The sequence below is a fragment of the Dermacentor variabilis genome, chromosome 9, assembly GCF_050947875.1.
Source record: "Dermacentor variabilis isolate Ectoservices chromosome 9, ASM5094787v1, whole genome shotgun sequence".
Classification (NCBI taxonomy): Eukaryota; Metazoa; Arthropoda; class Arachnida; order Ixodida; family Ixodidae; genus Dermacentor; species Dermacentor variabilis.
The window spans coordinates 135498949-135515413 of record NC_134576.1 but is presented as its reverse complement, the minus strand read 5'-3'; the positions used below and the strand labels follow the sequence as shown (position 1 = coordinate 135515413).

Sequence of the window (16465 nt, the reverse complement as noted above, 5' to 3'; positions counted from 1 at the left end):
GGGGCCGTGCGGGAAATTCAAACGGCGTTGCCATAATACCTTCGTTTTTGCATCTTTTTCGCATCTTCTCAGGGGGGCCTTTTTTATTTAAGGAACATTTAATAATACAGCTCAAATTATTTTTTTAAGCGTCCCTTTAATATGCGGCACGTAACTACCCCTTCTAGCACCAAGCGGCATTCTGTACTATCATGCGGGACGTGTGTTTTTAGTCGCTAGAGCCTGCTGGAAAGCAATTTGGGTGTTATTGATACGGGGACTATTTATGCGTGCGGATAGAGCGTCCCAGGTTAATGTCACTTTTGCAGTCGGTCACGGGAAAAGTGAGGGACCCCGGGGTACAATCAGGAGTTTCGACATCTACGTGCAAGACATCCTTACCCACATCGACATGGAGCAGGCCAAGTTTCCCGGAAAACCCGTCTACCTCTTCGGGCACTCCATGGTGAGTATTGGTTGAGAAAATACGATGCAGAAGTGAATCTTTGCGTACAGACCTGTTTTAATCGACAAATAAGCAGGCCCACGATGCAGAAATAAAAATTAAGTAGCTCGTAGAGTGACTTGTACAAATAGCGTCCATCATATCCCTATCAAACTGCGTGCAAGGTGGAATACTACTTTAGTTATGCAGTCTAAATAATAGTTAGCAAGGAAACGTGAACCGCGAATGTATGTTAAGTTGAGAGGTATATAGCCGACACCAGTGCGGCATTTTGGTAAGATGATTAGGTGCACCATTCTACGCATACGCATCAAAGTTTACTTAGTAGTATTGTATCGAAAGATTAAGGTGTGGTTATGTATTAAACGTCTTTTCTGCTCTGTGAAAACGTTCCAGACAAGTTTCCTAGTGTTTATTTGTACGGTATTTCCTCTAGTGTTTTTAAAAGGTCGCTGCACTTCTTGCATTCAAAGTAACGCACTCAGCAACTCCTGCACTACAGCATAGAGTTGCTCGCCTAGACCCCAACTTTGACATGCCGCGATCCTGGATGACATGCGGCCCGGACGCGAGTGCATATTATGAAATACTTAAAAACAGCAATAATCGGGCTGTTCTCACGTGGATAGAAAGGCAGTGGCAACTCGACAGTGGCTTCATGAATTATATTTCTGAATGTTTATCAGCATAATGTTGAACTTGCTTAAACTGTTGTGCATCCCTCTTTCTATGTCGTCATCATCCCTCTTCACATCTTTATGACCCCGTTCCCTTCCCTCTGTGCAGAGTAGCAGGCTATAGCGCGCTAGCTCAGGTTGACCTCTCTGCCTTCTTTCAAATAAGTTCCCTCTCTTTCTCTTGACCATCTTTTAGAGATAGAATGACCTTATGTAGAAATCTCATTGTTGCACGTTAACACTTGGTGATTTTATTGTATCTTAAAGCACGCCAACATTGTCAATCGGTAATTGGCAAAAGAGTTCAGTGCGTGAAGCCGCGCTACATGTGATACGAACAACCAGACACTAACCAGCAGTGATATTGACCAGCTCTAGCTCTGAACATCATGTCATCACAAAGTGAACGGATCGCAGAGATTGCTGAGCAAATATGTTCGAGTAGTAATCAAAACAATACTACTACAACATCTCGTATAGACTCCCATAATTCAATGTTTTGCGTACGATTATTATGGAAATAAAGGAAACTTATTTGGCATCTATATAGATTCGCTAAGAAAGTTATGCGGAAAGCATGCGGAATGATTCTAATGGCATATGGAACATTTCAGTAGAGAACCGCTGCTCATGCGAATAATGCGGCCTCTGCATGTGCAGCCAGACGTATGTGTATATTACCCGACGCGCTATGGGTGCCCCATCCTGTCCTGGCACTTCGTTGTCCTCTGCTATCCAGGGCGGTCTGCTGGTCATCCTGGCAGCTCTGCGGAGGCCTGGCGGTTTCGCGGGCATGGTTTTGATGTCACCCCTACTTGGCATAAACACGCCGTATTACACACGGTTCACGGTAAGGTTAAAAGAAGTCGACTGCGAAGCGTGAAAGTTGTGGCGCTGGCAGCGAAGCATTATGCTCCTGGAGTCCTTTGGAAATACTGGACGGCCTCTAAGATCATCTGCTCGGATTTGTTTCTCTCTCTCTCTCTCTCTCTCTCTCTCTCTCTCTCTGTATTGCATTCTGTAGTAACTGCAATAAGCATGCTTCACCATCGCATCCCAGTAAGCCGTTATGTCACTTTACGGTATTGGCAGCAGCTACATGAAGTAAGCCCCTAGGAATGGCCAGCTGTCCTTATCGAGTTTATAACATACAGTAATGCGTGCCCAGCGATGGCAACTCTGGTGTCCGATTAGATCTTTAAAAAAATCTCAGTGCCCTTCCGCTCTGTGAAGAAGGATGACCAACGAAGCTATGTGCTCCCCTTAATGGCGAACTGCACCTCCGCGGCGGGTCGCCCCGGGATTGCTCTATCTCCGGGATCGGCCCACGTATATGGAGTTTTTCGCTTACTACGCCAGCAACACGAAAATTTCCTTGGACGGTAAAGGTATACAGCTTCTCTGTAATATAGTCAAACATATAATAGTTGTGGCGCCGAGTTTTACGTTTAACCGTTTAGTTTGTAAGCCAGTGGCCAGGCATCTGCCCGTTTACATTTGATGGGATAGGTGCATACTTCCAGCACACCACTGACTTCCTACGCGCTGCATGTGGCGTGCAGACGCGGAAGATATCAAACATTTCCACATGATACGCGACATTTTGTTGCAGAAGATGGTGTGCTTTCATGTCGAACAGGGGAGGTTTGCGTAATTTAAAGCCATTTTTTCTTGTTATTATCATTAATTTCATTTTTTAATACGCAAGCTGCTTACATTTCTGGCTGATGAAAACCAGCCACGTTAAAACAAAGCAAAATATTCGCAAGAGGTCGGCAACTTGAATTATTTCAAGATGGTGAACAATGACAAGCGTCCCGGGTGAGATTTCTCTTGTTCATTATGAATAGCAAAAGATCGAGCAAGAACACTAGCCATAATCAGGCGGACATGGGCCACGCATCGACGTGCCTCGAGGCGCTTGTAAAGGAAAGCGATCGATTTTCTTTCGACGACTAAAACAAGGTTAACCCCAACAAAAGACGATGGGCGAAGAGTATGAAACAGGGCAGAGCGTCCGTCGTCTTTCATTGCTCGGACCTTTGCCGTAGCGTTCGCAAATGCACCAACTAGCGCAGTTCTCTACATTAACGTAGTTTTCGTTGTGACGTCGCTTCATATATGTGGTTTTTAACTTGACTAGTCATCCATGCGGGAGAGATGGCGTTGTTGAGCATGCGCGGAACATCGTGGTAGGCGATGCCTCTCCTTATAGTTAATGTCACTTGCACCCGTCTCGTGTCCACATTACAGTTTTTTGTTTCTGCGCGCTCTGTCGTTGTTCGTAACGAATCTGTACAACGAAATCACGAATCCTGTTTTGTCATCTTGTAGTCCATCTGTCAGTAAGCCCCTCCCGGTATTCCCGCTACCCCTGTAAACGCCCCTGAAGGCATCTCCACTCTTTAAAAGTTACCAAAGCTATCGCTGCCTGTACGCACGGTTTGACGATCAGACGTACTTGGCTCGCCTGCTGGTCTGCATCGTGCCCTGCCTCCCCACGGCCATGGCGAATGTCGACCAGAGCTGCAGAGACGCCGCTGTCGTGAACCGCATGAACAACGACCCGCTGTACTACGTCGGAAGCGTCCGCCTCCGATGGGTGGTCGCCATGGTAGACGCGATAGAGGTAAGCAACCAAGCCGCAGCGCAATATAGCATACGCGCCTAGTTCAGGCAGCCACTATATATGACAGGTTCAATCAAGCGCCAACATGGAATGCACACTGCGGGGTCGAACAGAAACGCAGGGCTGATATCCGCTGGCATGAACTCGGTTTCATGTCAACGCAGGAAATAACACAGTGTGCGAACGCGTCCGTTTACCTACTTAGGCTCCGCTTCACTGGAAAGGAACGACAGGCTGTCTCCGGTGCAGCCAGTAACCGTCTGAAATTCGAATCAACTTTGAAATGTTTGCTGCAATCCAACCAGAAATTTCTCACTCGTTCGCAGAAACATTTCTGGCGACGTCATTACTGGGACGTGCTATTGTCAGCCGCTTTACGTAAACCAGTGGGTTGAAGGGCTCTCGCTTCTATAATTCAAACCTACTGGTTGTTGAGAAGCTTCTAACGCCCATGACTACAACTGGTCTATGAGAGACGCCGCAGTGGCACAGGCTCCAGAATAATTTTAATTTGCTCAATTTCATTAACGGATTCATATATCTAAGTAAAAGAACACCTTTAAATTTCTCCTCCATGTATGGGGTTGACATGGCTAGAAATCAGACTAACGACTCACAGCATCGCAGGGAAACTCTTTGCACCCCATGTTCAGGAATGCACCTTAACTTGAAGTCCATGCTTCATTTGGTCAAGGTAACGCCTGGCGTGAACGCGCCCACGGAAGCGTAATGAGAATCTTGGGCACGTTCACGACAGGCGTTATCTTCACGAAGTCAAACATGTGAAGGCGCGTTTCCCAACGCGGGGGTTAGTCACTGACCCACCCACAGCGAGCAATAGTGCAAAATTTATTTGCCGGCGTAAAACTGTCCAGGTTGATTGTCGCCATTCGCAGAACAATTGTCCTCGCCTGACACGTTTGTTTACAGCGATTGCAAACAGTAGTTTCTGCAGTCGCAAAGTGGCACGAATAATAATTTAAACGTTACAGAAGCATGCTTCGTCAGAGCAGTTGATTACCGTGAAATGTGAAAGCTTTTACAATCTTTTACGTTTGAATTCTGCCCCAACAATCATTGTCAACAATCCGGCGTATACCGGCGTCTTTTATAAGTCTGTGCTCGCTCGACACTTTCATGCCAGGAACGCTATGTCGCCCTGATATGTTCGTGACCTAAAAGTAACGGTGGCGAAGCGCTAACGAAAGAAAACGCACGCAAGATTGATGGCTATTACTGTTGGAAGACAAGGGCGATATTTTGGAGGCATAATTTTCGGAGATACTTTCACTCTCGCGAGATGATTTCGCGAGACTAGCGCCGGACGTGGGGTGGCGTCTACGAGCCGCAGCATTCAGCCGCTGTGCCCAACGTACCAAGACAGCGGGCCAGGAACGCCGTCGCTTGTAGACGCCGACGCACGTGGCACTCGTCTCGTGAAATCTCGCGATAGTGTAAGTATCTCCTAAAGTGATCACCAGGGAATACCACTCCAAGATAAGCCATTGGTGAAAATTTGGTGCAAGAACGGGTGCAAGCTTTTCTTAGCTTGCGTGTCTAACATGTACAGTCAACCGCAAAAGTTTACGGGACGCAGGATCTGCCAAGAAGCTGAATTCTCGCGAAGCGCGGTCACACAGCCTCGAATTAAATGTTCCAGCATGTAGCAGCCTTCGCAACCTACACAGAGATTCATTAAATACAAAGTGTCATGCCTTAACAGTGCAGGAATTTACATTTTAAGGGGAAACCGAATCCCGTAAACTTTTGCTGTTGACTCTACACTTCACGCGCATCACAGCTGGCATGACGTCGCCGTATCCGACTGGTTAACGCATGCGCCCTTAGGTAATATAATAGCTAATCCGTTGTAGCTTTTATGCACACTGCCTAGGCTTAATTATGAGCCTTCCTCATTTCTTCGTTATGTTACTCCCGTGTTCGATCTCTCCCAGGCCGCCCATGCTCACGTGAGTGCCGTAGAACTGCCGTTCCTTCTACAGTACGGAACAGGCGACAAGGTATGCGACCCTCAAAGCTCGAGGAACTTCTTTGAAAAGGCCTCGAGTAAGGACAAGAACCAGAAAGTGAGCAATCTTGTACCCACATTCACCTAGATGCTGATCACCATATTCCACAAAACCACCCTTATGGCCGTACGATAAGGTATACGGGACTTTACCCGAAAACCAAAGGTTGGCTGATTCTCTGGACACACGCGTAACGACAGCCAAGTGAAGCAAGTCCTATACTGAGACCGTGGTCAGGCTCGAGGTACAGATGCAGAGGCGTCAAAGCATTCTCGGCTCGGGATTGCGCAATCGATGAATCTATCTGCTTAGTGACTGCGTTGATTCACCCTCTGTATCCTCAGCGTCATTTCCTTGTGCGTCTAATTGCATCCCTTTTCATTTATCCTGGTGCGATGTAGCAGGCTAGGGAAGTCTGCCTGAGACCTACCTCTCTGCCTATGAATTTCTATGAATTGAATGAATTGAATTGAATTGAATTTCTATGAATTTCTATGAATTGAACAAGATACGATTATGTCAGATTATTGGGTCGGAAGGTCACGGAGCATGCATGCACATGACTCGTACATCAGAAGGACCACAGATGTGAATAATTCACCTTGTTGCGGACAGCCGAAACCACGATTTAGGATTGATTTGCTCGCTTGCAGGCACACAAAGTAACAGCTGCAGATACTGAACAGTGAAACAGCGACATTCAAATGAAACAAATCTTGAGCATTTCATACACTAAGTATACGGTTTTGTTGCATATGACTGGGGTTGCTAGGTTACATTGCAATAAAGCTGCTTAGCACAGTCATTCACTGGGACCTGCTTAGACTCACAAGTGTGGCAAATAGTACAGGCAGGCAAAATTGCATAGTGACAGATAAACAGCGCAAAGCCGACGTGGACTAATGAAAGAAATGAACGTAACAGGCATTTTTTTTTCAGGAGCGCACATGTGTAATATACACGTCTTATTCGTGCGAACTCACATAGGCCAATCGATACCCCCTCCCCTACAATAAAACTAACAAAAATTATTTCAAAAGTAACTCTGCAAGCTATATTCTTGTAATGCCTTAATCAATTTTTTTAATAGAGAAAATGATGTGACGGTGGGTCGTTCGGTGGTGCTGTTCTTCATGGTTAGGTAGGTGACCCAAATAAGGCAGACATTCCTCGCCTAACAATAGGCAATGTGTTTGGTTGCCTAATACTAGCCTCATTGATTCTCTTTGTGAACAATCTTTTTGTATTGCATCTTACAATTGTAAACATGAATGTGGTCATAATGAAATAATATTGAATCACTAGGCATCCCTACTGTGCGATCAGTTCCCTGGAATCCAAAAATCCTCTTGAAAGTGTATCGCAGTTAAGTCAGTTTTACCGTGCAGTGCGCGTGGGGGACTCTTGGGAAATTACTAAGTGGAACGCATGCTTATCTTCTATCTAACTTGGCGGAGGGATATCTCGAACTCGACAAGTCCTATTAGTGGATTTCTGCGAAGCAGATGTGGCTTCACTTAGGCCCAGCTTTATTTCCGGAATTGGAACATGCGCCCTAATACTTGACTTGGAGCGGGAAAAAACGCAAGGACAGAGGTAAGGAACACCAGACAGAATGAGCGCAAAGTTCAAACAGTTTGAACTAAGCGCTCGTCTTGTCTGGTGTTTATTTATTTATTTATTTATTTATTTATTTATTTATTTATTTATTTATTATGTATTTATTATACCCTCAAGGTACGGTTGTACATTGCAGAGTGTTGCTTTCCTCTATGCTCGCGTTTTTTTTTTTTTTTTGCGCTCCAAGTCAAGTATACAGTCTCACAAACTCGACCGTATTTCAGCTCTTATATGCATCCTAATGTTAATTATTTAAAGGCCATTATGAGGAAATTTATCAATTTGCTATCTGAACATGACATTTGTAGGGAAACTCTGCCTTTTTTAAACATCTCAACTGAAGACGCAGAACTACGATACCTGCCATGAAAAACGTTTTTTATTGTGCGTGAGTTGTAACATAACTAGGCACCTTTATAAATAGGGGACTCAATTTAGGGTACGCTATCACCAGCGCATAGCACAGAACACCAAAACAGTAAACAACAACAACGAAGGTGTACAAAACTAGTTCGGTTATTTACGTACCCAAAATGGCGGCTTAGGGAGGCTGTTCCGAAAAGTCTCTAACATTAGGGGTGCGCAAATAGTGGTTGTTGAGAGGCAATTGAATACGAATCGAATAGTGTTAGAAACGAACTGCATCGAATTGAATATCGAATAGTTTTCGGACAGGTTTAAAATAATGAACAGCCGCTATCCAAAATAACATAAATCGGTGATCGCATCCTGGTATTACAGGAGATAGGAAGTTCATCTTATTACATAGTATGTTATGTGGCGTTCATTAAAAGCACAAATGGAGCATTAGGAGTAAACGAGTTGTTCCTTAGGGTGCACAGGACTTTTCAGAGAGCCCGTATGGTCGCTGTATAGACTGCAAAATATGGTTACCTGAGCAACGTGGCCTGCTCTACTACGGAGGTTCTCGTGTTTTAGGCTTTTACTGTGCTCGCGGTGAAAATGCACCGTACTTTTGCTCCAATTACCAGTTTTATATTTTTGAGGAGTTGACGTTTTGAAATATTCAAAAAATATTCGAAAAATATTCATTTTTACGAATAGAAAATATTCGATTTGAATGCTGAACCAAACAGGACACTGTTAGATTTGTTATTCGAAAGTTTGGGATAATCACACATCCCTACCTAATATACCAAGATTTAATTCATCCATTCATACTGTTCTGTGTCTATCAAAACTCTAAAACTTGACGCATTCGTGGTAAGTGGTAGTCGAGAACCGTAAATAGCGCATTGTCAGAGTTGTTTCTCTGGCAACTCCTGCTGCACATACATAAACATAACCTGTTACATTAAGCACACACAACGTCAGCTCGTTATGCACTGCGTAACGAACGGATAACAACACCACTAACACGTACACATTTTGGAAGGGCGGTCCTCGCTTATCAAATGCATGCACTAATAAAGCGTGTGAATTCCCAAATAAATTTCAGCATTAAACTCTATAAATTCAAATCGCAAATAAGACGTTTCCTTGTTTTATGAGTGAAGAACCCTTTAACACAAGTGCATATTTATTTTTTCATATTTCTATGTTTTCATTGTATGTTCGTAGTTGCCATATCTGCATTTGATTTTTTATTGGATTGTATATTATTTTCACTATTTCAAAATACCCTGTGATGTAAAGTCTTTTAATTGTTCTTTTGTAAATGTATCACTTTGCCTGCGGTCTGTATGGTCCCCAGGTCCCCTCAACTTGTCCATGACAACTTTTTTGCCTGGAGGACCCCCAACATTGTGTTGGAAATAAACTGAACTGAACTAGGACCATTCCTGCTAGGTCACAATTTCGTTTCCTCCCCATCGTAGATAGCGCCTCTTCCCACACACTCTCTCTGTAATCGCAGGTATACGAGGACGCATACCACAGCCTGCTGGAGGAGCCGGATGGCGTCGCCCAGCAAGTCCTCAAAGATATCATCGACTGGTTTTGCGCCAGACTGCCTCCTCGAATGTCGACCTCGAGTCAACCAGGCACGTCCGGCCAACAGGACAGCACAATGCAAGGGGCAAAGTCCATGACGTCCAATCCGTGAACGGCGTGTTTTATTTCATTTTCGATGGTTTCTAAACTTGTGCGCTCACTCGTAAGCTTGTCGCGAACGATTACATGCGGAATTAGCGACTGTATCGCAACGTATTAAATGTAAAGTTTCCACGTTGACAAAGGGGCTGCATCGGTCTATTGCTACATTCTCGAGCGAGCTTCCTCCTCCCCTTGTTTTCTGGTGTCTTACGGCCGCTGCAGCGACGTGGATTGCTACACTTTGCCGGCCGGCTGCACAATCGGTAATGAGCTGTCTCGCACCGTCGCGTTGCTGCTTTTGCGGTTCGGCGTCTTCGGCTCGTTTCAGACGCTGAACTGCGGCTTCGCGGGCTCGTATAGACCCTTTTCATGCTTACAAACAGGCTTCACAGAAGACCTGCGGTTAAGCCCTCTGGTAGAACAATAGCCTATAAATTTACAGAACCCTCCAGCTGGCATCAGCTTTGCTGTGAAGTTGGAATGTTCTGCAAAGGAATTTTATTGTTCAGTGCAACAAAAAAAAAAAAGCCCTTACATGAGATCGACACATGTCGCACTTTCTTTATATCTGAACACATAATAATATGTGCCTGCAGTAAACTATGCACAAGATACTTCCGTTTTCTTGGCTAACTTGAGTGTAAGAAATGCATGACTGGAAGTTTTCTGCCGTCATGAATGCACTGCTGCCACAGCGTAGACAAAAAAGGTCTATAGCAGGCCACACCTTCTAGGTGGATTTGGCCACACTCGCGCCAACGACATAGAGAAAGAATTTCTTTCTCTATGCCAACGACGTTTCTCTTCGAGTTTACGTTGCGTACCCTCAGCAGGGAATTGAAACCTATGCTGTTCTGTTCCTTGTATGGGTGATTTCAATGTATGTAGGCACTGTTCGCCTCACTTTGGTGAGCGCTGGTAGCCTCGGCCTTACAGGGGTATGAGCCGCTGCATCTTTCGCTTGCTTATGCGGGTACGAGCCATTGAGATGGCTACGTGTTGTTGTTCTTTTACTACTCGACTAAGCGCCGCGTTTCTGTACATTGTATGCGTGATTCTAATGAATGTATGGACTGTACGCTTCACTTTACTGAGTGCTTGTAGCATTTGCATTACAACAAAGCTCCGCCATGATTTTTTTTGTTTTGCTTTTAGGGGGTATGAGCCATTGCTTGATTATAGTTTTGTACCATTGGACTGGACGACGCGTTTATTTTTTTTAAAGGTCATAGGGGTTATGAGCCACTTAAAGCTTTCGCCTTAAAATAAAGCATGGCATATCAAGATGTGATCATGGTGAGTGCTCGTCATAATCCAGTGATAGCTACTAACGACCTGGCAACGGCATATGGGGTATATTTGCAGATAGTTGTTGAAATATTTACCATATAAGAGCGATTATCATGCCGGGAGAACGACGACCTAAATCAAGCGCTCAAAAAATATTGAGGGAAAGATGGACTTTCAACGAGCATCTAATCCCGGCGCTTTCACATCTGAATATGAGCGCTCCGCCAACAATTATACACGAAAGACACAGCTGAAACGCAAGCGATATAAGCAGCATTGCCTTCGGAAGAATATACTGGATGGCACATTGAACCCATCCTAAGTCGCTACAATGGGCCGCTGATTCCACCCATTCAGTGTGGGCGCACGAGGTAGGAGTGAATCAGCACTGAAGTGAAAAGTTAGGTGAAGCCTGCTAGTTGCAAGAAATTAAATTAGGTAAGGTAGGAAAGAGTAGGAAGTAATAGCCGTGGCACTTGAATGAGTATTCTTGCGGGACAAGGCTGTGAGATTAGTGTAGGACTGTGTGCGTATCTTCGAGTTACGCTGTCAGAAACGGCCACATGAAGCCATCAGTTCATGAAGCCAAAGAAAGCACAGGGGAAATTATTTCCCTTATGCTTTCCTTGGCAATTCAATCTGTTCACTTCATGTGGTTGTGAATTTCAAAAAATCAGGGCCCTCGGTTTATACTCCCCCTCCCTCCTTTCTTCTCGTCCATTGCATAGCAAGTGTAACGACTCGGGCGAGTTTGATGCACTCAGGTAGCATACGGGGGTTCATTGGTGAGCTCCCTGCTCCTTATGTTCCCGTGCTACGTGACGCCCGTGGTCAAAAGGGTGTGCCACAATCACTGCTATAGCCAACTAAAAATTCTATCTAAGTGCGAAATCAAATGCTCAATCAAAATTCTGCCGTCATTTGCGTCACCCACTGTTTTCTTAGTGATTGCTTGTTTTCAAATGCTATGTGTCTTGTTCTGCAAAGAAGAAAAAGTGAAGATGGAGGGAGAAAAAATAAAACTGGAAAACTAAAGAGGGAAGAATGGAAGTTATGTTCACGGCATTACTTTATCCGTGAGTGTTTCATACTTTCTTGTTGTTTTTTCTTGTTTCTTTGTTTTTGTTTTACCATGAAACGTTACATCCTTTCTTTCCTTCAACACAGCAAAGTTTTGATGAGCAAATCCAGCGCCTAAAGGGGGCTGGCTGCCCTGATAACATTTTAAAGGCGGTAGCCGAAACTAAACAGAACAAGTTAAAAAGAAAGAAACATGGCAGGTAACACGCGCGGGGAAATGAGGATCGTAAGCGATTGGAAGTTATTGCTTATATCCAAAAGGTTTCACACAACGTAAAAAAAGTTGCCACTAGGCATGGCATACGAATTGTGTTTCCGGCGTCATATAGACTTTTCAAGACTTTGTGCCAGGATTGAAAATCGGAAACTTAAGAGAACTTTTGCACTATTCGCGACGTTTCTAAATTCAGACTGCACCAGCAATGTTGTTTATCGCGTACCGTTGTCGTGTGCTAGAGTGTACATCGGATAGACGGGACGCTGTTTCAATGTTCGCTTAAAAGGACTGGAAGCGCCTGTAACGTCAATTGGAGGGGCATACTTGCCTGCCCACTGTCTAAGTTGTCTTTGCCATCCTCTTTTATGAAGTTACCCAAACTAATGGTAGGGGAGCCACGATGTGTGAGAGAGAATTCATTAAAGCTTACCGAATCCAAAAGCACGGTCACAATCAGTGCCTGAGCGCACTTCCCATGGCTATCTTGCAAAGAAGTGGCTTTTTTGGAAGAACTCCGTCTTTAGAATGTGTCATTCACCGATGTTTTTTATGAGTGCCTGGTTTTCTATGGCGCATGCGCGGGTTGGTTCCTTTTCTTTTTGACCCATGTGTTTCATGAAACTCTGTTGCTAGTCCCAGCGTGTGTGGTCGTCTTTTCTCTCCTATTGTGTACGCATCTTCGAAGGCTGGGTTTCGTCATTTGTTATATATATATATATATATATATATATATATATATATATATATATATATATATATATATATATATATAGTGTAGTTTTGATCTCTCAGCGTGGCCAATGTGAGTCAGCTTATGAGGCCCCAACAAGGACCATGACCTTGAAACACGTTCCTCTACTAAAGGATATGCGGACTTTGTGTGTGTGTGTGTGCGCGTGTGTGCGCGCGCGCGTGTGTGTGTGTGTGTGTGTGTGTGTGTGTGTGTGTGTGTGTGTGTGCGTGCGCGTTTGTGTGTGTGTGTGTGCGTGCGCGTTTGTATGTGTGTGTGTGTGTGCGTGCGCGTTTGTGTGTGTGTGTGTGTGCGTGCGCGTTTGTGTGTGTGTGTGTGCGTGCGCGTTTGTGTGTGTGTGTGTGTGTGTGCGCGTTTGTGTGTGCGCGTGTGTGTGTGCGCGTGTGTGTGTGCGCGTGTGTGTGTGCGCGTGTGTGTGTGTGTGTGACCCCTTTCCTCAGCGCAAGGTAGCCAGCCGGCATTAACACCGGCTCACCTCCCTGTCTCCTCTGGTATCAAAAATTGCGAGCCCCACCGTAGTCTTCCCACTGTGAACCCTTGTTTAAGACCTCTTGTTGGAACGACAAGCATTCAAAACGACGACCGGTTAGTCGAAGCTAGTACCCAAAACCTTTCCGCAAAATTTGCTGCACGAGCTTTCTTAACTTGTCACACGTGGCCTTGCTTAATAAGATTACACTTTCTTTTTTTTTACAAGCCCATGTGACTTAATAGTCTAACTTCGCGGATGACTTCTGCGTATTTGAGATTTTCTATCGATGCCAGCGTACCGTGGTTCCATTATGCACCTCGTTATAGAGCCGGAACGTCGATTATCAACACAAGTGTTCGCAGACTTAATATTTGTTACTTTTGATTCTCGCGTACCCTCAAAAAGCCGTGTCTTACTTCCGCGACAAGTTTTGATTGATCATTAGTTTACCTGTAGTGAACTTACCGGATCATTTATAACAGATCGTTTGACACGTTTCCTTATATTTGCAGGCATTTTTACATGCGATCGATAACCAGAAGCATTGGCACGGCCTTCTGAGAAACGATTATTGGCTGTCTCTGAAGCCCATGAACTGCTATCTCACGTTCGTCAGTTTGCACGTATAGTGTCTGTACGCTCCACGTGAAGTTATACAGTTACTATAGCAACAACAACAAAAAGAAAACTCCTGGAAAGAAAAAAAATTTAGCACGAGACCAACTACGACTTCCGTATTCACCGAAATGTGAAATGCAATAATGACCTCAGTAGGCAACCACTGCAAAGACTTATTTTTTTCTTGCATGTGGACAAACTTATTCATTAAAACACTCTTTTAAGCGTGTTTCTGTAGATTCATTGATTAAATGATTCGCTCTTCTGCCTATGGTAAATTAAGAGTACCAGGAGCAGCATTTCTTCCTAACGGTCGCAATTCTTTTCAAAAATCGGCGTACGTTCAGAAGTTTATCACGAAGTTTACGTCTGTGTAGTGGGGCTACACACTATATCCTGATATGCCATGTTAACAGCATGTACCAGGCCAGCTAAACTGCCCGAACCTAACGTATTCGTATTGACAAATATTAAAAGTCACGCGGAAACTCCTCTGAGAGTTCTCTAAGTATGCGTAAGCTTTGTGGCACTTCCTCATCTCCATGCAGCCCTGTATAATTATGACTGCTACGAAACTTGATCCATCCAGTAAGACGATAGCGCTACAGCGACACGAACTGCTGCGGACGGCGGCGCAAGGTGAATCGATGAGGCAAGCAATCTACTGCAGGTGGCAGTGACAGGCGCGCTCATGATTTTCCAATCATTACAATCCGTTAGCGCTCTGTTGCGCCTTATCCATCCGCGTCGAACCATTATGAACCGTGATCAATCGAACTCCTCCGGCGGCTGCGCATGGCACGGCCGCACGGGCCCTATCTTGAAAGCTATCGGCGACGGAGACAGAGTGCGCCGTGTGCTGATAGCTTTGCATGAGCTACGTTCTCGCCGCTCAATTCGCATGGAAGCGAGAGGCAGCACGAAGGCGAATTGGCTCGCTGCTGCGGGCCCTATCTTGAAAGCTATCTGCGACACAAGACAGAGTGCGCCGTGTGCTGATAGCTTCGCATGAGCTGTGTTCTTGCGGCTCAATTCTCGTGCAAGCAAGAGCCAGCACAAAGGCGAATTTGCTCGCTGCTGCGGGCCCTATCTTGAAAGCTATCTGCGACGAAGACAGAGTGCGCCGTGTGCTGATAGCTTCGCATGAGCTGTGTTCTCGTCGCTCAAGTTGTGTTGAAGCGAGAGGCCGCACGAAGGCGAATTTGCTCGCTGCTGCGGGCCCTATCTTGAAAGCTGTCTGCGACAGAGCCAGAGTGCGCCGTCTGCTGGTAGCTTCGCATGAGCTGTGTTCTCGTCGCTTAAGTTGCGTGTAAGCGAGAGGCCGCATGAAGGCGAATTTGCTCGCTGCTGCGGGCCCTATCTTGAAAGCTGTCTGCGACAGAGCCAGAGTGCGCCGTCTGCTAGTAGCTTCGCACGAGATGTGTTCTCGTCGCTCAAGTTGCGTGGAAGCGAGAGGCCGCATGAAGGCGAATTTGCTCGTTGCTGCGGGCCCAGTTTTGAAAGCTGTCTGCGACAGAGCCAGAGTGCGCCGTCTGCTGGTAGCTTCGCATGAGCTGTGTTCTCGCCGCTCAATTCGGGCGGAAGCGAGAGGCAGTACGAAGGCGAATTTGCTAGCTGCTGCGAGCCCAGTCTTGAAAGCGATCATCTTGTGTGACGGACGGTTTTCCTCGTTGGGTAAGCTAGAAATGGTTACGCATTTAAAAATATGTATTCATGTGGGGTGAAGCTTTCCTTTTGGCTAGCAGATTCATATTTCACAACGTGCATAAAATTTCATATAAGAAGTTGTGTTTAAGAACTTGCCTTTTAGGGGCATTTCGAAGTTAAATTTAATATTTTATCGGCAGTTTTTAGTTCTTCAAAGCTTTCTTTCCGGGTCACCTTGGACGATGCTGTACGCCTCATTCTTGCCTAAACATTTCTAGCCTGGTGGCAACTTTGTTTGTTTTATGTGTGCTTGTAATCGATCATTCGCAGACCAGTGCTTTCTGACCAACGCCCTTCTTTTTGTGGATATTGTTGGATTTTATACCTCTCGCCGGCCCTTTTCCGGAACGCTGAAGAGCTTATTTGCGCGTAGTTTTTTTGCCTTGATTTCGCTTTCCTAGTGATCAATTTCGCGCAGCTTCTGTGTCCCAGAGGTTAGGTTGTTGGCAGTTCCGCCAGTTTTCCAACCTACACTATCAATATCGAACGCCGTAGGACAGTGGCATTTCGTCCATCACGCAACCCTCAGCGATTTGTAAACACTGCAACACACAGTTCCGCCCACTATTCCGCCTACTATGTTGTTGTTTACCTGGTGACCTAACCGTTCAAGTTTCCAAACATTAACGTCCATTTTGGGTTAGACTGTCACGCTTTTCCGCGGTGTTAATAGGAATTGCTGCACGCCTTAGACATCAATTTATAAAGTGTACTCTTGTGTGTTGTCTCACAAGAAATATGTCTTGGGGCATCAAAAATTACATTTAACATCGTGTAATATTATCACGTGGTGGTGACGTTGAAGAGCACAGTAGCAATACTGTGAACGACAAAACTAACTTTTATTGGGCGAACCTGTGCCCACAAAACAGGC

The 16465-nt window shown here is 45.2% G+C and overlaps 1 protein-coding gene across 1 annotated transcript; it reads left to right on the top strand.

Moving 5' to 3' along the window:
• The first annotated feature begins 301 nt into the window (after positions 1-301).
• LOC142558206 (monoglyceride lipase-like) lies at positions 302-9746 on the top strand. Its single transcript, XM_075670364.1, has 5 exons — positions 302-445; positions 1862-1972; positions 3578-3751; positions 5707-5838; positions 9278-9746. Exons 1-5 carry the CDS (start codon positions 392-394, stop codon positions 9464-9466), a joined length of 660 nt encoding a protein of 219 aa, XP_075526479.1. The 5' UTR covers positions 302-391; the 3' UTR covers positions 9467-9746.
• The last annotated feature ends 6719 nt before the right edge of the window (positions 9747-16465 follow it).